The sequence below is a fragment of the Engystomops pustulosus genome, chromosome 8, assembly GCF_040894005.1.
Source record: "Engystomops pustulosus chromosome 8, aEngPut4.maternal, whole genome shotgun sequence".
In the NCBI taxonomy this organism is placed as follows: Eukaryota; Metazoa; Chordata; class Amphibia; order Anura; family Leptodactylidae; genus Engystomops; species Engystomops pustulosus.
In genome coordinates this window covers 103,946,329-103,971,619 of record NC_092418.1, presented here as the reverse complement: position 1 = coordinate 103,971,619, position 25,291 = coordinate 103,946,329, and the positions used below count along the sequence as shown (strand labels likewise).

Genomic DNA, 25,291 nt, shown 5'->3' with positions numbered 1-25,291 from the left:
CAGCATCATCCTCGTCAGTATAGTGGCAAGTATCCCCTATATAATAACATTATCCTCGTCAGTATAGTGGCAAGTATCCCCTATATAATAACATTATCCTCGTCAGTATAGTGGCAAGTATCCCCTATATAATAGCATCATCCTCGTCAGTATAGTGGCAAGTATCCCCTATATAATAACATCATCCTCGTCAGTATAGTGGCAAGTATCCCCCATATAATAGCATCATCCTCGTCAGTACTCTGCTTCCTATAGAATATCGCTGGTCTCTGCTGTAATTCTCCAGATTCCGGTTGTGTAGATCAGAATAATTCATTATCTTCCATAAGATAAAGAAAAAACAAACAAAATATTTAAAAAGGTTTATTTAACATTAAAGTAAAAAAAAAAAAAAAATCATTATAAAAAACGGTTATCCAACGGTCTTAGCAGTGAACAGGTTAATGGTGCATTAGACAGTAAACAACTTTATTCTAGATCACAAATTATAGATTAGAGAACAATTCCACAAAATCTTTAAAGAAAAATAAGGGATCCCTCAGCACCCCCAGATCATTAGCAGCATAGAGTAATGTACAAGAATAATGCCATAGGCTCCACATAATCCGAGGTCACAGGGAAACTTATAGTGTTAGAGCCCTCCGGAGGTCACATGGACAGTCACCTTGATAATAGGCTCCTAGGCGGCTCTTCACCATCACTCGAGAGGTTACAGCAGGGGCAGGACTGGTAGTAAACAGGTAAGAGTCTTACCATAAGAGGAACTTGGGGTATGGAGGTGAAAAGCTACAAAAAAAGCTAAATATTATTCCGTTAAAATCTAAGCCCAAAGACAAGTATCTGAGGAATCCTAAACATAACCCGAAACCCCCCCCCCCCCCCCCCCTCCACGGCTCATAATATAGAGGATGCTCCTGATATTACATGCGATTCTCCCAATACCACCAGGTTTTCCAAAGCAGCAATATCTGGGCTTCCGTACGGAAAAAATAGATATATTGCGGCTGACTAGATATAGAACAGGGAGCGCCATAACTGACCATCTACATGCCAACACAACAGTAACCTAGACCTACACTCGGATAACTTACCGAATTGCGCCATATCTCCAATGCGCAAACCCAATGTCAATTCACATCTAATACAAGGTGTTAGATTAGGTGCATCCACTTACAGAGGGTGCACACCCCTTATCTAACTGCTCACAAGCTTCTGACTACAGATGATGGGGAAAGTCACAAGAGCTTCTGCAGCAGATCTCCCCTTATAGAGAACAAAACGTCATCTTGGTGGATTTAGGAGGACAAAAGATATAGATATATGGCATATACCACCATCTCTCGCTACAGCCAGCGTCCTCAGTTATAGATAAAGTGGCATCAGTGACAAGAACCTCCATGTACAGTGTCCCCGGTGAGCTGATCATTACACGGTGACATTTCTAGATAATGATCTCACAGGGCCGCACAATAACACAAGACACGAAGTGATGGGCAAGGAGTGAGCGCTCCTTCATCTTTCCTTCACGCGCAAGTCTCTGGATGAGGCGCCTCATTGATGGGACTCTGCTGTCATCGGGAATAAAGCGCTAATCTCTCATACAACGTGTTCCCTTCCACTTCTCATCATCTCCCCCTTCTGTGCTAAGGGTGAAAACACAATCCTGCAGGAGTTTCCATTACTCGGTAACATCTCTAGATCCACCTATTCTAATAACCCACGTCGTAGGGAACTGTAAGGGACTTGTAGAGGAACATGAGGGGAGCTGTCCCTGTACAGAAGGAGAATTAAAACTATTCAGCGGAGTTGTGAAACCAATAAAACAAAGATTAAAAATGAAATCGTATGGAAGAGACTCACACTAATAATGAACCCAAAAAATAACTAAACTATTAGAGGAAACCTGACTGCTGGTGGCACATTCACTTCTACTGAACCCCATCATGAGAAGTGCCACCACCACAGTAGGGTCTGGTTATGAACTCCCTTATAACAAGGCTGCAGTGGTCGAGTATCATCACAGTTTAAGGCCACCTTATCAGAGGTCACTGGTGTGGGGGCCACAGGGTGCGGGTCAGTCCACTATAGACATGCAGAGTCCTCCAGTTACATATAATAAAACAATCACTATACAATGATCAAGAATTCAGTCCGTGTATATTGCCCCCTCCATTATGTAAGGCCCACGTGCCAAAATGTGCAATATATTCTAACCTATTTACCCCAAAACATAGAGATACTCCACCGGGACAAACACCTTCCCTTCCGGCGAGAGCCGCAGTCCTCCCTGTAATTGATGCTCCTCACTTTCCATGATCATGGAGTAAAATACACACGTGAAGCATTTGTATTTTCCAGTTCATATCAGAGTTCTTGTGTCGTCGTCTTCCTCCAGTCTTTTGTGCAATATCAGATAATTGTGCCTTGTGCGGAGTGCTCAGCCCGTTTTGGGGCTATTACACGGATATAAAGACATCGAGATAGAGTCTATCATAGGATTCCCTGAAGCACACAATAAAGAGCAGGCTGAGAAAGCAAGATCCCGTCAGGCACCAGTTCAGCCACGACAACTCTGGAAATGAAAAAACAACATTAAATAATCCCAGGCATTCAGATTGTGTACTTTGGGTGAGACAGTTTGTCACTGGATTCCCTGAAGCAGATAATAAGTACGAGGCCGAGGATACAAGATCCTGTGAGGCTCCAGTTCGACCAAGACGGGGCTGTGTAAATACAAAATGGAAGAGTATATCATGCCGATAATATGCGTTACCGGGAACAGGTCAACAAGGACTAGAAATAATTGGCAAGACCACATCTACACTGGGGTCACACACATACAATGCAAACTCTACACTGGGAGGGATCTGCTCTCAGCATATGGACAACCAAGTCAGACCCTTCACCAGGTCGGCCGATTATCAATTATCTAACGCCCCACCTAAACATGACACGGCCATCGCCACCATCTCTCCTGACTCCATCATACACATACATGATCGCCTTGGCCTAAAACAAGTGTACGTAATGGAACAAAGGGATTGGGCAGCAAACTTTCTACTCGCTAGATCTTTATCTACCTTGATGGGACTCATCGGTTGGCAAACACATGGGATTTAAAAGGGAACCTGACAGCAAATTTCTTTGTCAAACAATCTGCACCCTCAGGCAGTTTATGTAGAAGAGGTTTTTAAGCTAAGTAAGCAAAATTTCACATCAATGTCATCAAAATGAAGGCAGCCTAAGACACCCAATACACACAGAGGACCTCTATTTTTTCAGGATAAGAGATATCCACAGAACCCCTGCTCTTCTGGACTCACTTGTGATAAAACTGGCACAGCAAGAGAGACGTGCCCGATACCTGTATGGATCCAGATCATACACCATCTAACAACTTCACTATTCTGATATTCATATTGTAATTATGGATGGACCTGCCCTCCACCTCAGCAGCTTAAAAGGGGTTTATCAAACTCGCGTCTTGGAGCCACAGGGGAGCTTATTTTATTGCTCTCTGTGTAAAGGGCAGGTTATTGGTGGGAGAACTGCTACAGCAATTACCACAACACCCAAAGAGGAACAAATAGCCTTTTCTTCCAATTTACTCAGACACATTTTTGCATTGAGGTGGGAACGTGTCTGCGTTGTACAGTCTCTTTGACTAATCCCCTAAAGCTGGCAGAATTACGATTGCAGCTCTGGGAGCAGAACTCAGGCTCTGTAAGCAGCAAGTCAAGTGTTTAGTGTAGAATTAATCTGCAAACAAAAGTTTAGTCACTTGGTAAACAATATCTTGGGTCCCCCGGGGTGCCGGTACTTTTTCAGCAGCGCAGGCAAGTTACATGGTCATAAATTTACTACTACAAATACATATAGACATGAAGAACTTCCAATGAATGAGACGCCTCAGGATGCACAATAACATTCCCATACAGCAAACTCATTACACACCTATAAATTCATATACTATATACAAATCGCGGTTTGTGACATGTCCATTTATACAGTAATGGGAGCCACACTTTATGGCAGAGACCTTCCCCTCCCTCCTTTGTCCAGCATCTTTTATGAGGTTATAGAGGCGGCCACAGCGGTGGCGATGACTCGTCTCTTATCTCTCCAGCCTGTACTCCATTATAACAAGAGGACAGTGAATACTCTGCGCTATCAGTGCGGAGGCTCTTAAGGGCAAACACCGAAGTAACAGAATAACTCAGCGCAGCCACAGACTTCACACACGGCTTTTACATTTGTCATTTTTATGGAAGAGCCTTTCTCAGTCTCTGAACACAAGGCAAGACGGAATATCTGGAGCAAGAAAGACTGAGGAAAAACTCGTTCTTAAAGGCAAAAGAGACCATTGTGCAGCGAAAACAGCATCAACAGTTCTGAAAATGACAAAAAGGAATAAATGTGACTTCTCTCATGAGGCAAATCCATGACATCTGAAAGATAAAGAAAGCCAGAACCCTAAGGGTGCGTCCCACCGTACCCTGATCAGGAGGATCAGAAAAGAGGGAACCTGTCAGCAGAAGTGAGAAATCAACATTTTTGAAATTATTTCGATCCTTAGTTCCTGAATCGGTGGAGGTGGATCCTGTGTTCTCTTTTCCCCTACCTATGGAGTCACATATCATCTGCTGATACAGATGGGACCCTGCCGTTGACAGAACAGACCCTGGGGAGTCATGTTTGTATGTTACAATGGGTCACTACAGGGATATTATGTGTGCGTCTATACTTTTCACAGTACAGATGGGTGGGGGGCTGGGTGCTGAGACCGCTATAAAAGGTCAGAAAGCGACACAATGTACTAGCCCCAGGTATGTGCTACAGCCGTCATCAGGTACATTACAGCTCCTTTGAGGCTCTTTTTCCACGCGATGCTGCAGCTCCTATCAATCCCTCCATGGCACAGCCTGACGGCCGGTCTACACTGCCTGGAAGATGACGGATAGACCATGCGGGGTAATTGCAATGCTTGAGCTGCTCCTGATGGGGAAATTCATCAGCCTGAATGCCGCACTCCGATTCTTAACTGGATACTGCCCTCCTTTAAAATTAATTCCAAAGGCAGAAAAAGAGAAAATGTTCTTTTTTTTTTGCTAGACTTTAAAATGACATTATTAAGGCGATCCGTGACTAGAGAACAGCGACAAAGAGAGAAGAGACCTTGATGCAACAAGAGCAGAACAAGCATCAACGTGGTCGCTGCTTCACAAATCTCATCTCTATTAATTAACAACTGTGCGGATAAGAAGCTGCGGCTCAGCACAGGCTCCTCCATCCAGGAGACGCATTTGAGGGACAAATATTCTATTTTTATTCAAACGCCAACTATGAAGTGGCACATTGGGACCATATGATATGGTGCCCAGATGCTGTATTGTTGCCTGCAGTAAGGTCTTCCCTCTCGGAGTATACTTTTGGGTAATATACCGCACATTCATCTCTAGACTCACCTCTATGACAGGCTTTGGGAAGGGGAACATTATTGGAGCAGGAGGAACGTCTGACCTCACTCCTACAAATGGGGACAGGATCCAGCCATTCCCGACGCAGTTGGCCTCTTTAATACAAGTCCTGTCTCTGCCCAAACCATTTCCAAGCACTTTGCACCGTTACATTTCCTGCCATTTACTGACATTCACCCGCGGCTTCACTGCTCACGAATGAGAAACCTGGAAAGCAGCTGAGTGGAACCAGATCTTCTTTATCAATCAATCCAGGTTCTTTTTAGGATCCAACAATGATGCCCCCTGATAGTAAGACATTACGAGGGGCTCAATGTTATAAGCAGGGCTGATGTCGCCATATCCCGCTGCTCCGCAGTGATGGTTTCCAGGGAACGTCTCTTCCACATAACACTTCCTTGGCCGCCTGCTCATCAGATTTATCTCCAATCCAGCATTTATGGGACCAGCTTCACCTCGCTACAAGTGTGCAGGATTTACAATACAGAACCTGTATCCTCCAGGCTACAGGTGTCATCAGGGTCCAAGAGCCTCCTTTCTATTGTACAGTTTTCCTAACATGATTATCACTTTCCCTTCTTTAGGTGGGATTTCTTCTTACGTATGATGAGACAGATAACTTTTAAACATCATTCATATTTGGAAACCTTACATGAGAGTTAGATTTTTAAGTATCCATTGACATATTTGCATAGTGCGAGGATGATGCTGGTCCTGATTGGCTGGAGCCCAGACGCCTATTAGTCGGCATCAGGCATATTGTCCTGGCGTCCCCTCGCTGCAGATTATTCACTGCTTCTCATTTTTGTCTTCTTAAATCATTTGCTGGTAATTATACACTTTATGACGACATTAAAATGAATCATGGATTTAAAGTGGATGGTCGTCCTTTCCAAATCTCCAGAACAAAAAGCGGCTTAAATGCTTTTGTGCCTGAGCGTGGACCCAGCTCGGAGCGGATCTCATGCCCTGCAAGATCAATACGTGGAACAGAACTTTTACTTGGAATTAAAGATAAAATGCCAGACGCCCTAAAATGTCAGCGCACAATTATCTGCCGCATGTGAAGCAGGACGATGACCTTACATCTGTGCCAATTGTGGTGTCTGATTAATGGGGATAACCAAAAGAACAGAGACTGGGGTATTGCTGCTGTGAGACCAGAGCATTGGCAAAATCTGCAAGACTGAACTTACTAAAGTGTCCATGGAAGCGCAGCTTTGGTTTCTGAGAAGACAACATAGGAAAATGCTAAACATGACAAGAGCCAGAAGACAGAGGGACCACGGCCCTACCAAGAGGGGCTCAGACCACCAGAACGTCCCTCAATTCATGCAGAATCAGAACCCCTGTACATGCATCCATAGAGGTTGGCACCAGAAATAAGAGACTGCAGCACTCACAATCTATAGTGGCTACGAGTCCCCTGTCTACTTAAGGATTAACATGTAATCACCAATAATAAATATACATCTTTGTATCGTACCATCATATTCTGCAGCCGACTGGATGGTGTTCCAGGACACCACTTCTCAAACTGATCATCTATCCCTAGGATAACAACGACCTCCTCCAAGCATTAGTTAGCAGGAACTTTGTGCTCCAGGATCATGTCAATGGGATCAGACAGGAAAGCTAGCATAAGCTGCCCCCATAGATCACCATACCCCTTATCCCGATGGTAAATACTAGCACTACACACTGAGGAAAACCCTGCCGCCATTGTTACGTCAGGCTAACACAGGGTAACCATCACAAGCTGGCTCTGGTGACAATAGTTCAGAACTCAAGGCCTCTTTCCGGTTTTATGCTACCTGTACCATACAGTTTCAGTACAGGCAGCATACAACCGCATGCATTTTAATGGGCAATATTTCCATTAATTTGTATGGACGTATTGCCCAGCATGCCGCACAGTACTTAATGAGAAAGATGGGGAAAGCCCTATATTTCACCTAAGTATGGCCATACACTTCCTATGGAGAGGGGAGGGTTGAGCAGCCCTCATCACTCCATAGGGGGGCTGCATACTGGCCTGGGCATCCGCTTGTGTGAAAGAGGCCTTAGGCTAGGTTCCTATGTTGAGAAATTGGCAGATTTTCTATCATGATTGGTGTAATATCTGGGGCTTCTGAAGTGCAGTGCGAAAATTAAGGACCCCCAACCTTCCTGAAAATGAAAGAACAGAAGGAGGTTTGGTGTGAAGTCAGGTCATGTTTAGACCGGCAAGTAGCAGAGGGTAATGAACTCTCACCGTTCAACCGGAGCTAAAACTCAGCCGCAACAAAACAGAAGGGGTCCGTGTAGGAGGGCGCGTACTTCCGGATGTACAGGACTTGTATCTGTGCAGCGCTGCGTTATCTGTGTGCGCTATACAAATATAGAATTATTATTACAATGGATTGGAGTTGTACCTGGGGCACTTGTCGTTTAAGGTACTGGAAGCTACCACACAGCCAAGGCGGTCAGGACAGGAGGACTATGATGCTGAACACAGGCCGTCAGGGAGGACAGGAGGCCGATGCCAAATATAAAACATACCTTAACTGAACCCCGGTCACAACCAGTTATCATCATCATTAAGTCAGATGATCACGAGATTTCACTCGCCCTCAAGTATATTTATTCAGAAAATCTATATATGGGTCATCTTACCTCTACTCACTGCATCTGCATAGCTCAGAGTTATCTGCACAACACTCAGCTATACAATGGGGGAATAGCCGCCTCATGCACTGCACGTTTACCAAGGGTCCAAACAGCGCATTTTCGGTGGGTTTCACAACTTTTTATCATTTTGCTCTGAATTGGCCCGGGTTTTTGGCATGCGCGATTGGATTGTGGCGCATCGGCGCCGGCTTGCATGCGACACAAATCGGGGGGCGTGGACGTCGGACAACCCGACTGATTCGGACAAGCTGCGGAATTTAAAAACGAAATTGGGGCCCCAGCACTCACATGCATCGGGAAGAAGAAGGTGAACTCCGGCGGACCTCAGCGGGGGAAGCGACACATGCAGGAAATTGGACGCACAATCTTAGTGAATCGCGGCAGACCCGAATTCTCGTCGGACAATGCACAGCGGGGATCGGGACGGGTACATAAATGTGCCCCATTGTAAGAATCCCCCTCCCCGTTACACACTAAATGACAAGTACAGAACTTTACTCACCTATGTGATAAAAAGTTAGAAACACCAACAAAAGTCCAGTGAAGATGTTACTCAAGAAGGTGACAAAGCCACAGGTGATCCCCTCTGGGACCGGGTAGACCGTCTCCACGAACATTTCAAAGAAGATTGGAACCGTTCCGTTAAGAAAGACTCCGATTAGGATGCAAGAGGTATAAATGGTGGCTGCAACACAAAAACACAAAGAATAAATCACTCAAATTTCAAAAATGGCAAAGGCCCAATAACAGTACAATAACACACAAAGTTACATGGATAGGGGTGTTCTTACACCAAGGTCTGGTGGGCTCCCTCACAGATATACAGAGCTAAAAATGGAGCGATCCTTCAAAAGAAGTCACTTTGGACCATGAGAAGGTAAGACATAATAGAAACTGGAAAAAAAATTGGCTCTGAACACAATTAACACAGAGGTTTCTCCGAAAATCCACTATTTTTTATGTCTATTGAGTATCTTTTGTCCAAGAACAATGGGCTGTGCCACTTCGCAATGTACATTCATTACCTATCAGGAGGCTAGCGGAAAAGAAGGCCAAAGCCCCCACAACTAGGAGAATGGGGGACCACACGGCTGAAGGTCACAGTCTATGACATCAGGTCATACGAGGCCCACAATGACCTCAGGACATGAGACTGTTCATCTGCAGCCGCTGATTTATCCTGAATATCTGCAGACATTTACAACACTTGGCTCAGATTCCCTCCCCGACAGCGAGCCGCTGCGTACCTATATGCTGGAGCGGGTAAAGTAATAAAATGTCTGCATATCCTGTGTACTCCAGAGTGATGGAGAGAGGAGCCGCTCAGATGCAGAATCCTTCAGTCAGGCTGATTTACGAATCATTAGTCAAAGCCGAGCTCGCCGTCTGCTACCAACTGCGCAATTCACTACAGTCAGGGAAAAAAGAAGCCTGACCTCTAAAACAAAGCGAACAGATATCTGACGCAAAGGTAACGACCCTGCAGCGAGAAGACACAAACAACTCCCCACAGGGCCATGGAACAGTGCAACGCGTATAGAGACATAACCGCATTGATCAAATCCGCCTCCGGCTGCTGCCATCAAAGTCTGATGTCAGTGCAAGGAAACAAAGAAGTTACAGACAAAAAAATTCTACAGAAACTATTTTTAAGGGAACGTTCCTTAAGAAGCTCCGCCGGGCCGGATAAAGCCCCCCGCAGCCCGGGGTGTGTGCGCAGATCGAGTGTTAAGAATCTGTATACACAGAAGTTGCATGGAGACTGACACCTTATTAAGAAACATCATTTAAATGAGTAATTACTCTGTAATGAGCGACCTTCTGCAGAAGGTTAAACTTCGCATTACTCTGGAGCGTTTTCTGCTGAGGTGTCAGACGGTGCAACAAAGTATGCAACACGTCAACCAGCGCAGGCATCAGGCGTCTTACATGTAGCTGCTGCCCACAGAGCGCAGACAGCGCAGCTATACGTTACTGTGGCAGAACACGGATCACAAAACTTGACCTAGAGATTTCTGGACACGTGAGTTTGTTCACCATAACTGCACCAATTACAGTAACTCATACAGGAGAGCCCCGCTGGACGGTGAAAACGCATTTGCAATGTAAGAGCCGTTTTCTACCCACCTGCAGATATGGGCTGTACCGCACTATACACATTGCATCAATCTGCAGATTTTGTTGCACTATTCAACATGTATGGAGCCTTCCTGCCCTCAGATGTCAGGGAGATAAAGCTTTGCTATGACATGATGTGATGCCGGAGGGTCTGACCAGAGCCGTTACAGTAATCTCATCCCAGCACAAGCTACAAAGGACCAAAGAGTCTTGCAGGAGGTAGACAAGAGTACATGAGAACATGTATCCCCCCCCCCCCTGCTGGCCCTGCCCACGGGAACATGTATCCCCCCCCCCCCTGCTGGCCCTGCCCACGGGAACATGTATCCCCCCCCCCCCTGCTGGCCCTGCCCACGGGAAAATATATCCCCCCCCCCCTGCTGGCCCTGCCCACGGGAACATGTATCCCCCCCCCCCCTGCTGGCCCTGCCCACGGGAACATGTATCCCCCCCCCCCCTGCTGGCCCTGCCCACGGGAACATGTATCCCCCCCCCCCCCTGCTGGCCCTGCCCACGGGAACATGTATCCCCCCCCCCCTGCTGGCCCTGCCCACGGGAACATGTATCCCCCCCCCCCCTGCTGGCCCTGCCCACGGGAACATGTATCCCCCCCCCCCGCTGGCCCTGCCCACGGGAACATGTATCCCCCCCCCCCCTGCTGGCCCTGCCCACGGGAACATGTATCCCCCCCCCCCTGCTGGACCTGCCCACGGGAACATGTATCCCCCCCCCCTGCTGGCCCTGCCCACGGGAACATGTATCCCCCCCCTGCTGGCCCTGCCCACGGGAACATGTATCCCCCCCCTGCTGGCCCTGCCCACGGGAACATGTATCCCCCCCCCCCCTGCTGGCCCTGCCCACGGGAACATGTATCCCCCCCCCCCTGCTGGCCCTGCCCACGGGAACATGTATTCCCCCCCCCCCTGCTGGCCCTGCCCACGGGAACATGTATTCCCCCCCCCCCCTGCTGGCCCTGCCCACGGGTACATGTATCCCCCCCCCCCCTGCTGGCCCTGCCCACGGGAACATGTATCCCCCCCCCCCGCTGGCCCTGCCCACGGGAACATGTATCCCCCCCCCCCCTGCTGGCCCTGCCCACGGGAACATGTATCCCCCCCCCCCCTGCTGGCCCTGCCCACGGGAACATGTATCCCCCCCCCCTGCTGGCCCTGCCCACGGGAACATGTATCCCCCCCCTGCTGGCCCTGCCCACGGGAACATGTATCCCCCCCCTGCTGGCCCTGCCCACGGGAACATGTATCCCCCCCCCCCCTGCTGGCCCTGCCCACGGGAACATGTATTCCCCCCCCCCCCTGCTGGCCCTGCCCACGGGAACATGTATTCCCCCCCCCCCTGCTGGCCCTGCCCACGGGTACATGTATCCCCCCCCCCCCCTGCTGGCCCTGCCCACGAGATCGTGTATCCCCCCTTGAAGGCCCTGCCCACGAGATCGTGTATCCCCCTGCTGGCCTTGCCCACATACTCAGGATTTTTGCAGTGACTGTGGGGCCACTTACCTGTCGTGAGGGGAAGGTGGGTGACTCTGCTCAGAAATGTCAACGTAAACCAAGTGGCTGAAAGTGTAGATGCCGAGAAGAGCAAGACAAGAATAGGCTTTAGGACCCCCCGAACAGAATCAGCAAATCTGGGAAGAAAGGAGAAAGCTTTGATGAAACACAGTCACGTCTGCAGCAAATACATCACTCACCGGTGAAACACGTCACATAAATCTGTCTTGGGTCCAGACACTTGAATATGCACTAAAAACCCACTGCATTATGTAGGACCCCCTGACCCATTACACGCTGGACTGCACACAGCACCTGTAGTATCTGCTGATCCTTTAAGTTCTGATGATTGTTGAGGCGAGGCCTGCAGATCACCCGTACAATGTGTAGGTGGGTGGTACAGGTGAAATCTATATGTAATGAGGAATCAGAATCTCTTCTGCAGGTCCATCTTCACCTCACATCTACAATAAAATGTAAACCAAAAGTGTCCCGCTTTATCAGCAAACCTTTTTTAAAGGGGTTGTCCTGAAGTCAAAAAGCAAGGCTACTTTCTTCCCGAAACAGCACCACACCTGACCATGGTCTGTGCCGGTAATGCAGTTCAGCTGTAAAGCTATGAATGGAGCTTAGTTGCAGTACCACGCACTACCCATGGTCAGGGAGGACCAGTTTTTGGAAGAAAGTAGCCATGTTTTTTTTTTTTTCAAACTCCGAACAACCCCTTTAACAAGTACATACAATGGCTAGAAAGTTTAGTTGAAAATATCCAAATGAGCATTTTACTGCCCTATTGGAGATGGTGTATGCTGCACAATCGGTGTAACTCTGGGGTACAAGGCAACTTCACCACCCAGCACCTCACACCCATCCTTAATAGGTGCTCAGTGTAACTAGGCAAGAAGCGTGGACCAGACCTCAAAGCCACAACCATGATCCGCCAAAATGTCATTTCACACACATGAAGGTGTGTACAGTGGTGGAAGGCGTGAAGTTCCTATGTATACCTGAACCCCGAGTGATGAGATGACTATTGTATAGCATTTAGGAGGCGTGGCTGTGACAACTTCAAGGACATCCGTGTTTAACAGTTCAATGGTGCTGCAACACACATAGGCCCGTGTTCAGACTCTTCCTTCACCGAAACCTGCACTTAAAGGATTGAGCCTCTGCAGTGGATGACAAGCGATCAGCGACCGTCCCCCGATAGATGAATAACTTCTCCCCGAGTATCTGTCACCCAGAGCCGAATGAGCTAAACAGGCAAAACATACGAGGAGCCGCTTCCAAATTAGGAATTAAACGATGGAGTTTGTAATTAACCGGTTCTGGAAACACAATTACAGGCTGTCGTCAAGGACGGCATGGAGGAATAATTTGTGGAAAATGACAGGATAATGCTGAAATTGTGATATTTTTGCCTTGCTAAACATCAGCAGCTGGTGGAAGAAAAGCACAATAGAATAATGAGGATCCGAGCGCTGGTGGGTCCGCAACGCCGCAACACTCACAGAATCTGTGAAATGTGACAAGAATTATGACCTCATTTTCCTGATTACAACTTGCAGCAGATTATTATAGCCGGGCCTGTCACGGATCCAACCCTCCAGAAAAGACAGATGAGTGGCCCCAGTCTCATTAGGTTCCCAGAGACCGCGCTGGTTTCAGCCGGGAGCAGATACATCCAGCGCCGATCCATTTACTGGGAAATTAGCTGCTCAGCACCACCTCCTGCACGTGGAAGATGGAGATTTGATTTTCCTAATAAATCAGAAACAGGGAAACAGAACTCGGAGAATCCAGTATGGATAGGATTCCAAGGATTGTAATAATGAGCTCACCCAGTCAGGAAGGCACATTACGGATCACAACCAGGTGTCCTACAGGTCAGAACAGGATCCAAAACTGCAGGTACCAGGCAGCACTGAGAGACCTCGCTACAAGATGAGCCCCTGGGTGTACCTGGAGAGAGGGGTGCACCCCATGACCTCACTCGGCTCTGCTACATACACCTAGTGCGCTACAAGATGAGCCCCTGGGTGTACCTGGAGAGAGGGGTGCACCCATAACACTCTCAGCGCTGATACATACACATGGTGTGCTACAAGATGAGCCCCTGGGTGTACCTGGAGAGAGGGGTGCACCCATAACACTCTTAGCGCTGCTACATACACATGGTGTGCTACAAGATGAGCCCCTGGGTGTACCTGGAGAGAGGGGTGCACCCATAACACTCAGCGCTGCTACATACACCTAGTGTGCTACAAGATGAGCCCCTGGGTGTACCTGGAGAGAGGGGTGCACCCATAACACTCTTAGCGCTGCTACATACACCTAGTGTGCTACAAGATGAGCCCCTGGGTGTACCTGGAGAGAGGGGTGCACCCCATGACCTCACTCAGCTCTGCTACATACACCTAGTGTGCTACAAGATGAGCCCCTGGGTGTACCTGGAGAGAGGGGTGCACCCATAACACTCTTAGCGCTGCTACATACACCTAGTGTGCTACAAGATGAGCCCCTGGGTGCACCTGGAGAGAGAGGTGCACCCATAACACTCAGCGCTGCTACATACACCTAGTGTGCTACAAGATGAGCCCCTGGGTGCACCTGGAGAGAGAGGTGCACCCATAACACTCAGCGCTGCTACATACACCTAGTGTGCTACAAGATGAGCCCCTGGGTGTACCTGGAGAGAGGGGTGCACCCATAACACTCTTAGCGCTGCTACATACACCTAGTGTGCTACAAGATGAGCCCCTGGGTGCACCTGGAGAGAGAGGTGCACCCATAACACTCAGCGCTGCTACATACACATGGTGTGCTACAAGATGAGCCCCTGGGTGTACCTGGAGAGGGGTGCACCCATAACACTCAGCGGTGCTGCATACACCTAGTGTGCTACAAGATGAGCCCGTGGCTGTACCTGGAGAGAGGGGTGCACCCCATAACACTCACTAGGCACTACTATCGATCCTTGCGAAAGTATTCAGACCCCTTGGACTTTTCTACCTTATGCCACATTTCGGAAGTCAAATATAAAAATTGTCATTTTTTTGGTGAAGAATGGGGACTGGTGGGACACAATTGTGAAGTGAAAGGAAATGAAGTTCATTGGATACTTTAAACTTTTGTAATAAATAATAACTTGAAAATGTGGGGCATAATATATTATTCGGACCCTTTACTCTCCCTCCAGAAGTTCAGTCTCTGATCCCTGAATGATCCAATGTCGTCCTAAATGACAGATGATGATGAATATAATCCCTGTGTGTAATCAGGTCTCTGTACAAATCCCCTGCTCTGTGATATCTCAGGTTCTGCATCATGAAGGAACCCACCAGGGAGAGGTCTGGGAAGATGCCGAGGAGCCGAGTGCAAGCCTCATATTGTACTGGAAGGAGCATCAGACCCCGGAAATCTAGCAAGAGGCAGCCGTTCCTCTAACCTTCACCTCACACAAGGAGAAGACTGATCAGAGATGCAGCCAAGACGCCCCCAGATCCCTCTGGAGGATCTGCAGAGACCTACAGCCGACGGGGAGAGTGCGTCCATAGGACAACAATCAGTCACTGCACAAATCTGCCCTTTATGGAAGAGGCAAGAAGAAACCATTTCTCACAGATATCCAGAAAAAGCCACCGGGGAGACACCAAATATGTGCTCTGCTCAGAGGAAACCAAAATCCAACGATATGCAACACAGCTCATCCCCTGAACACCCCATCCCTACCGATAGGAGTGTTACACTGGGGTGTCAACTGATAGTTACAGCTGACACCCCGTGTTTTATGATGGCGGCCCAGCTCCTAATACCAGCTGAGCTGGGATTAGCTCTGTGTCCGATATATCCGACGCTGAGTGCTAAAGCCCACAGTTCAGCGCCTGTTATACCGGACACAGAGCGCTAAGTGGTTAAAGGGAACCTGTCAACAGATTTTTCAAATACAGTTAGTGAAAGGTTCTTATAGAGCCCTAATAACTGAGAGCCTTCATTTAGCTACAAATTGATTCCCTCAGATCCCCATAAAATCAGTTTTAAACTTGCCTGGTATCTTGAGATCCATAAAGCGAGTAGGGAGCGTGGCCTAATGGCATGTGACCAGGGTGACATCAACAGGTCCTTTAGCCTCGTAACAGGGAGCACACTATACCCCATACACATATATACTACATACATGACTACATAAGATAATCACAGCAGCCTGCATGGACTTGTACTCCTCTCCATGCTGCTGCTGGGCTTGCATGACCTATAATCTTGTGTACAATTTGCTGGTGCTACGGGGACCTGTGGTGAGGTCACCCTGGTCACATGACATTACCGCTGCATGAAGAGAAAGCAAGGGGAGGAGCTGCTGGACTCAGGAGGCCACGCCCACCACAACCTGCTATAGACATCCCTGGATAACAGGTTAAATTATAAATTGAATATATGGGGACAATTTTTAGCTGAAAGAAGGAGTCAGTTAATACTCACACACATACATATGTACACACACACACAAGAATAATAGAAATCCCTGAGCATTGGCCATTTGTGACGTGCAGTGAATGTGTCAGTGGGTGAGAACATGCGGCATCTGTAATAGTAATGAATGTGATCAGTGGAATCCATCATCAGGGATTTATGTGTCTCTCATGTCACATACTGTAACTCCAGGGAGCTTCACCCAGCACATACCAGGGCTGTAAGTAGCCGCAATGTCAGATAGTTGGAGGCCGGTGCTTGTGTTGTAGTATAACACTGACCATCATGTGAAGGGGCTACAGCCCCTTATGGCCGTTTTTTTTAGAGGGGCACGGCTATGGCCCCTTATTGCCTGTGTGTGGGGGTCCTTATAAAGAGCTGCGGGTCGCAATGAAACTGAGCTTGTGAATGGAACATCAGGGAGCACAGTACACAATAGGGAGCACAAGACAATGGTGATGGCGGCGGGGGGGGGGGGGGGCGGCGGGACAGAGAATGTATGCAGTCTGACAACCAACATTCCAGAGTTATCCCCAATATACAGCGAGGACCCCTTATCTGACACTGCTGCTTATCAGTCACACATGATGACGCAGCGGGGTCTGGAGGTTGCATCATTATGGAGCACAAGTTTAACAATCTACCTTAAAAACAATTTGGATAAATCTTAAATGTAAAATTTATCAAAAGAAAAGCTACAAAGTTTATAAATACAAGACAATGGAAAATTTTGTCTTTCATGTCCCATCCATCTGCTAAATCTGCTCCACCCCCCCTCACCCAGAAGCATCAATGCAGGAGAACACCATGTTTATTATATAAAGCTGCACAAGATCCAGACACAACCCAAAGACAAGCCCAAACCACAGGAACCAAATCATCAGACAGGATACATCTATATCCACACATCTCCATGAATTCTCACCTTCCCACAGCAATTCCCACAAAACATCCGCCCACAATGGACCAGAAACCGATCCAGCCGGCATCCACCTGCAGAGACATGGAGATGGTTATGAGCAAGACAGCACCAAGATCTGAGAGTATCAGTAGAATAATGACATTTTACTGAGTTACATCCTGTATTATACCCCATAGCTGCACTCACTATTCTGCTGCTGGTGCAGTCACTGTGTACATACATGACATTACTTATCCTGTACTGATCCTGAGTTACATCCTGTATTATACCCCAGAGCTGCACTCACTATTCTGCTGCTGGTGCAGTCACTGTGTACATACATGACATTACTTATCCTGTACTGATCCTGAGTTACATCATGTATTATACTCCAGAGCTGCGCTCACTATTCTGCTGCTGGTGCAGTCACTGTGTACATACATGACATTACTTATCCTGTACTGATCCTGAGTTACATCCTGTATTATACCCCAGAGCTGCACTCACTATTCTGCTGCTGGTGCAGTCACTGTGTACATACATGATATTACTTATCCTGTACTGATCCTGAGTTACATCATGTATTATACTCCAGAGCTGCACTCACTATTCTGCTGCTGGTGCAGTCACTGTGTACATACATGACATTACTTATCCTGTACTGATGCTGAGTTACATCCTGTATTATACCCCAGAGCTGCACTCACTATTCTGCTGCTGGTGCAGTCACTGTGTACATACATGACATTACTTATCCTGTACTGATCCTGAGTTACATCCTGTATTATACCCCCAGAGCTGCACTCACTATTCTGCTGCTGGTGCAGTCACTGTGTACATACATGACATTACTTATCCTGTACTGATCCTGAGTTACATCATGTATTATACTCCAGAGCTGCGCTCACTATTCTGCTGCTGGTGCAGTCACTGTGTACATACATGACATTACTTATCCTGTACTGATCCTGAGTTACATCCTGTATTATACCCCATAGCTGCACTCACTATTCTGCTGCTGGTGCAGTCACTGTGTACATACATGACATTACTTATCCTGTACTGATCCTGAGATACATCCTGTATTATACTCCAGAGCTGCACCCACTATTCTGCTGGTGCAGTCACTGTGTACATTCAGGATCAGTACAGAATAAGTAATGTCATGTATTACATCCTGTATTATACTCCAGAGCTGCACTCACCATTCTGGAGGATTCACAGGTGCACCAGGATATAAAGACATGTAGCACTGTATGACCCGACTATCCTATTGGCAGCTTCTTCTACGTTACAATGCTGCACTATGGATAGATCCTGTACACTTACCTGATTAATATGAATAGGTGTTAAAATCAGATCCAAAACTCCTGACCATCCAGCGTAGAACCCCAGAGGGATGGCGTAGGCAAAAACGATCATCAAAAAACGAACGTTACTATGAGGAAAAGATCAACACTGTTCAGAATTTGGGTGCAGAGTCCCGGTGACTGGTTACATTGACTAAGCCCTAGAACGGTGACCACTGCAGAACACTAGAAACACTAATGTCAAAGGTGAAAAACAACTGAAACTTTCATGTTTACCAGCAAACAAACCCTGCTCCCCCGAGTGTGAGGATAAGCCATCAAAAGCAAATCAAGGAAAACCCTTTAAGGTGAAAGCTTAAGCGCACAAGTCGCCCCTCGCTGTCCTGTCACTCAGGAGGATGCAGCTGGCAGCAGGCATTGTGCTCCTCGCCGGGCAGCTGACAGGTGCTCTTTACATGACACGTTATTTGCAGTAACCTCATTGAAGCGGCCGCTGTGAGTCAGAATTACAGGGAATAAGTCGCTCTCACTTGTAGGAATTCAGCTTCATTTACTGCGGGGAAGCTGTTAAAAGTCTCAATTAAATTAATCCCCTGTGTCACTTACAGGAATGGATTTCATTCACTTCCATGTATTAACAAACTACTGCAGGCGGAGGCATTCATCAGCGAGTGTGCGGCCCCGCATTTATCCGAGCCCTGGGAGGTTTCATCTGTGCCTCCTGCCTATATAAACACACAGGCCAAATCAATCTGTGCCTCTGCCTATACAAGGGGGAGGCAGCGAGCGCCCGCGTCCTGGCACAATGCAAGAAGAGAACTAGAACTGAAGCTAGGAAGGACTCCAGCGAGCTAGAAGAAGTGTACGCGGCGAGATAGAGGGGGAGACATGTAGGGGAGAAAGGGGTGGAGAGCCAGAGGAAGTGTAGGCAAGATAGAGAGGGTAAGTGATGTACACAACATAGGGGGGGGGGGGGTTGGGGTAGGGAGCCGGAGAGAGGGAGCCAGAGGCCGTGTGCGCGGCCCAGAGAGAGAGAGGGAGCCAGAGGCCGTGTGCGTGGCCCAGAGAGAGAGAGGGAGCCAGAGGCCGTGTGCGCGGCCCAGAGAGAGAGAGAGGGAGCCAGAGGCCGTGTGCGTGGCCCAGAGAGAAGGAGAGAGAACATGATAGACAAACATCTCTGAGCCTGGAACAGAGACCGATACAATGTAGCAGATCACCAGCACAGGAGATGGATGCATATTACATACAGAGGATGATCTAGACTGGATGATTCTGTAACAATATATGAAGGGTCCCTGCCAACAGGGAGGGAAAGCAGAAGATTAACCACAAATTTTCAGATTACAGCAACAAATGTCACGACGTGACATGGAGAACCCAAGAAGCCGCAGCAGCAGCATCCATCCTAGCGGCTGGGATACTGCAGCCACATACAAGGACTTGTACACAACTCACCTGAGAAGCCTCCAGACGCTGCTCCTGTAACTGAGCCTGCGACCGGCTGCAGCAACACTGGGGGGGATCGGGGGGCGGGCAGGGAAGTAAGCCACAACTGCTGCAAACAGCAAAGCGATCACCCCAAACTCTGCAACAGAAAGAAGTGTCACTCGCCACCCCAAAACATGAAACACCAAACTGGCCGGCCCTTGGGGGGTCACACACCTGTATACATCACTGCCTCTATCCGGTCCTTGATCGATTCTACATGTCCTTCTGTCAGGTGGCTGCCGGACGTGTTGTTAGGAGCAGGGACAATTAGCGGTCCAATTAAAAATGCACAGGCACCACCCAAATAATTCAACATGGAGGCAATGGCAGTGGCTGTAGCCCGCTCATCTGGGGAGAACCACGTGGTGGACAGAAACGGAGCAGCATTCATAGCGGTGGGACCTGCAAATCCATTCAACAGCTGACCCCCATGTATGAGCCTGGAAAAGGAAGACAATTATATAGCACAAACACGAGCCTTCTGTATTATAACTGCAAAAGCAGGAAATCTCTGATCACACATGGAGCTGAACCACCTTGTAAATACACCCTGTATTATACACCAGAGCTGCACTCACTATTCCGCTGCTGGTGCAGTCATTGTGTACATACATGACATTACTTATCCTGTACTGATCCTGAGTTACACCCTGTATTATACACCAGAGCTGCACTCACTATTCCGCTGCTGGTGCAGTCACTGTGTACATACATGACATTACTTATCCTGTACTGATCCTGAGTTACATCCTGTATTATACCCCAGAGCTGCACTCACTATTCTGCTGCTGGTGCAGTCATTGTGTACATACATGACATTACTTATCCTGTACTCATCCTAAATTACATCCTGTATTATTCCCCAGAGCTGCACTCACTATTCTGCTGGTGCAGTAACTGTGTACATACATGACATTACTTATCCTGTACTCATCCTAAATTACATCCTGTATTATACCCCAGAGCTGCACTCACTATTCTGCTGGTGGAGTTACTGTGTACATACATGACATTACTTATCCTGTACTGACCCTACGTGATATGGAATGCATCTCTACCAGTGGAATAATGTGTGAAGCTCAGGAGGTAAAGATCTGACCCCATTATACCAGTGAATGAATATAGCCAGCAGGTAATGGACATTACGGTGCATTAGCGAGCACTCAGTGGCAGGTTTTTCATTACAGGTGCGAGTATCAGGATATTCATAAAATGTTTTAAATTTCTCAACAAGCAGAATAGGGGGAGATGGAAGACATCACAGTCATTATCACCCTGAGATTCTACCATAAAACCCCTAATTATGATTCCTCCAGGACGCTGCAGATCCCATTCGCACCTAGTAATGAGGCTTTGTGTGAAATGCGTGCTCCAGGACATCACATGAATAAGAATATATCGTACCTTCTCCTTAGCGCCAAGTCTGACACTGGGATGCATCGCAGGCCGGCGCCCAGCACCATGCACAGCAGTGTGAGGAGGACGGTCACACGGAGACCTGGGGGAAGAGGAAGGTGAAGTCATCAGGACATGTAATTACAATAATAACATGGGAGAAGGGAGATCTGGGAGTTATTAGGGTGATGCCACACATGCCGTTTTGGACCCGTTTTTGGTCCGTTTTTAAGCAGTCCGTTAAAAAATGCATGCGTTTTTTGAAAACGCATCAGTTTTTGACCAGTTTTAATTAAGATAATTGGTAAAACCTGACGCGTTTTCAAAAGATGCGTGCGTTTTTTAACAGACTGCTTCAAAAACTGATTCAAAACGCCATGTGTGGCATCACCCTAAGGGACCAGACAGTGGATGGGGTGTGGGCAGGTGTCCCAGCACTGACACACAATAGTTCTCTGCTCTATGATGGAGAGATGGATTCAGCTTTAGCATCGCAGCTTTCACACGGATCTATATGCGACCCCACAGATTCAGCTTCAGGAAATAGAAAACCTACATTATTTCTGTCCAGATTTTCCTACAAGAAAAGCAATTTATAAATCTTTACGGAGAATGATATGTACCGTCTCTCATCTGCCCACGTAATTGTTATGCGAGGACCCGACGTTCCCACATCTCTGCTGCTCCACGTGCTGCACGGACATCTAAGCAGCAGGACTTTTTCTAGGTTATGCAGAATATCGCAGTATACATCAATACATATTATACATCAATCACTCAATACAATACAGGGCTGTAAGGTCAGGGGTCTAAGGTTAACACCAGTCCATATGGATTTTATGTCTGCTCATAAGTTACCATATTGATCCACACGATGTTACTGACCCTCCACCCTTGCTCGGCGCTCTCACAAGTCAGTGAAGACGGCTCTGGTACGGGGCATGGATGGGTCACGTTATCCACCATCCACAGCCGCTGTTGCCACGATTACCGGCTGCAGCCCATTATGTACACCCTCCAAAGGCCGCAAATGGTTATCAGAATCTTTTAGCAAATGCAGATCACATGGACAGCACCCAGCAGCTCTGTACACGGCAACCATAGTGCCCACAGGGTGCTGCCCCTCTGCACCTTACATGACACGTACAAGACAGCTGGCAGCAGGTGTCAGACATCAATATCTAGATGGCAGGGGGCCTTATAAACATTTAGGGTCTGCCAAGAGACAATATTCTAGGGAAATCTATGGAGAAATCCCTGACATCACACACACGAGGAGCGCAGCAGCTGTGACTGCTCCTGGCACCTGTCAATCAGATCTGAGCGTTCAGGGACAATCAATATTACCAAAACCGACATTAAAACTACAAGAACACAACAATCACCGAGTGCCCTGACAGCGTGCGGGGGCAGTGCCATCTCTGCTCTCTGGACGGGCCCCTCTCCGGTGGGTGCAGATGTCTACTGCCGGGTTTATCCCAGATTTCGGGCTGACTTGTTTTTGTCTGGGGTGCTTGTTGAGCACTGACGTTTTACACGACAAGTCACATTAGCGGTGGCTCGGGTGACAGCTCTCACAGCCGGCAGATCCCAGGATGTCAGCGCAGTAACATGTTGTCAAAAGTGCAAGTGTTCCCGAGCAGGAGGATAGACAGCTCTCTAATTATCTAACCAGCCACCAGCGCAAACACCACCAACATGACGGGAGACTAAAAATATATTTACATCTCCAAACGAGCAATTACACAGACAAACACGTGACAAGACAGCGGCTTAAAGGGGAACTCCACTGCCGAGCGTGTCACAGGCAGACACAATCACAACGCTGCAGCCCATGACTGCTCCCACTTGTTCTAATTAGAACGTCTTCCACTTTATAATGGACTTGTATAGATCTCTGCTTGCTGCCAGAAAATAGACTTAAAGGGATGTTCCCATTTCAGCAAATTACTGTTATTGTTTGTATGATGAAAAGTTATACAATTTTCCAATATGTTTCCTGTATCAATTACAGTTTTTGTAGATCTCTGCTTGCTGTCATTCCATAGAAAGCTTCTGTGTTAACTTCCAGTGGTAAGAAATCAGTCCATGGTCACACAGGTGCAAGACTAGTTATATCACAGAGAGTAATCACAGCTGTGGGTTATAACGAGCCGTGCACCTGTGTGACCAGGGTCACATTTCTTTTCACTGGAAATAAACATAGAAGCTTTCTATGGAATGACAGCAAGCAGAGGTCTAGTAACCTGTGAGGAATTGATATTGGTATAACTTTTTATCATACAAATAATAACGATAATTTGCTGTAATGGGAACACCCCTTTAAATGTTTACAGTTGGGCACAAGACGAGCAATCTATAGGCTGCATTCACACGAACGTAATAAAATGGCCATATGCTACTTGTACTGTACGATTTTATGGGTTACATGTGGCCACATTCATTTCAATGGACAATACGTCTAACCATTTACGTTGCCGCTGTTTACACCGTACCGTACACGAGCCATGTTACAGTTCCGTACGCCCTTATGGGGACATATAAATACAGGTTAAACACGTGCTGCATACGGATGAAAAACGTCACGTGTCTCATACAGCACAGAAATACGGGACTGGAGAGATCACATGTTTATGTGAATGCAGCCCAATGTAAAAAGGCGCATATCTTTAGTCCCCCATTACCAACAGCAAACAGAGACCACAGGGTGCGGTCACACGTACTGCTAGTGTACGAGAGTGGTATTACAATGCAGACACTGGCTTCTGGTTACCAATCACTTGTGTATACAATTGGGCTGATGCCCGGCCCCGTACGACATGTGACTGCACCCTTACATCGACTCTGTTAGCATCTTTCCAGCATATTTCCCAGAATCCCCTAGTGGAGCATCAATGGCTGGAAGTCTCCACAGGTCCATAAGGCGGCCTCAATTGGCCAACTCTCCATAAGGAGAACTCTTACCTCCTGACACCAAAATGCCTGCCAAATCATATACAAATGGGCTGAGAAGAGTCACTTTTAGGGCGCTGTCACACGTTGCGTTTGCAAACGCAGACGCAGACCAAACCGCGCCCACCGGGGCGGTCCGCGGTCTAATCGCATTGGCGTTTCTCTATGTTTCTATGGAAATCGCCGATGCGATCGGACCGCGGACCGCCCCAGTGGGCGTGGTTTGGTCTGCGTCTGCAAACGCAACGTGGGACAGCGCCCTCAGAGTCTGCTCTGGAATCTGATCTTTATCAGATGCTCTCAACGAGGTCTTTACCCGTTTGTATGTCTAGTTCTGCAGCTTATAAAACTACAATACTAATGTGAAAGCTGAGATTATAATCTCCACATTCATACCTGACCCGAGGGGGCTGTCAGTTTGGTGGGGTAAAACCTGGTGACCCCTAGGCCGGCGCCACACGTAGCGCTTTGTCTGCGCTTGCAAACACAAACAAAGTCGCGCCCACCGGGGCGGGCCTCGGCCCGATCGCATCGGCATTTCTAATTAAACTTTGTTTGCGTTTGCAAGCGCAGACAAAGCGCTACGTGTGGCGCCGGCCTTAGGGTGAAGACACGTGGCGTTTTTAGTAGAGCGTTTTCAGATTGGAAAAAACGCACGAGTTTTTGACCAGTTTAAATTAAGAGAATTGGTCAAACCTGTCAAAAAACGGCCCAAAAACGCCACCTGTGTCTTCACTCTTAAGAGATGAACAAACACAAGAGTAAGAAACATCCCCTAATAACTGAAATCAATGGCGCCGGGAGAGGACGCAGCCCTCAGCCGTTATAGATGTCTATGGCACTCGTTCACACTGCATATGCACTTGCCGGGCAGCTGGTATGCAGCAGGTCCTATATTTTGCCGGATTACAGCCCAGGAGGAAATGAATGAAGTGGTCAGAACAGGTTACTGCATCATGTAGCATTTATCTAATAGGATTGGCACCATCTGTTCCAGTCTTC

At 47.7% G+C, this 25,291-nt stretch overlaps 1 protein-coding gene across 2 annotated transcripts in view; it reads right to left on the bottom strand.

Annotated features, from left to right (window-relative positions):
• Window positions 1-347: 347 nt before the first annotated feature.
• Window positions 348-25,291, bottom strand: part of SLC49A4 (solute carrier family 49 member 4) — a 27,340-nt gene continuing 2,396 nt past the window's right edge. The window contains exons 2-9 of one of the 2 annotated variants that reach the window (XM_072122073.1): window positions 21,347-21,440; window positions 20,117-20,382; window positions 19,910-20,039; window positions 18,474-18,582; window positions 17,169-17,236; window positions 11,783-11,910; window positions 8,650-8,832; window positions 348-2,572 (exon numbers count right to left, since the gene is read on the bottom strand). In XM_072122073.1, coding sequence (XP_071978174.1) covers window positions 2,457-2,572; window positions 8,650-8,832; window positions 11,783-11,910; window positions 17,169-17,236; window positions 18,474-18,582; window positions 19,910-20,039; window positions 20,117-20,382; window positions 21,347-21,440 — 1,094 coding nt within the window. In that variant the 3' untranslated portion in view covers window positions 348-2,456. The other variant, XM_072122074.1, reaches the window with a different exon arrangement.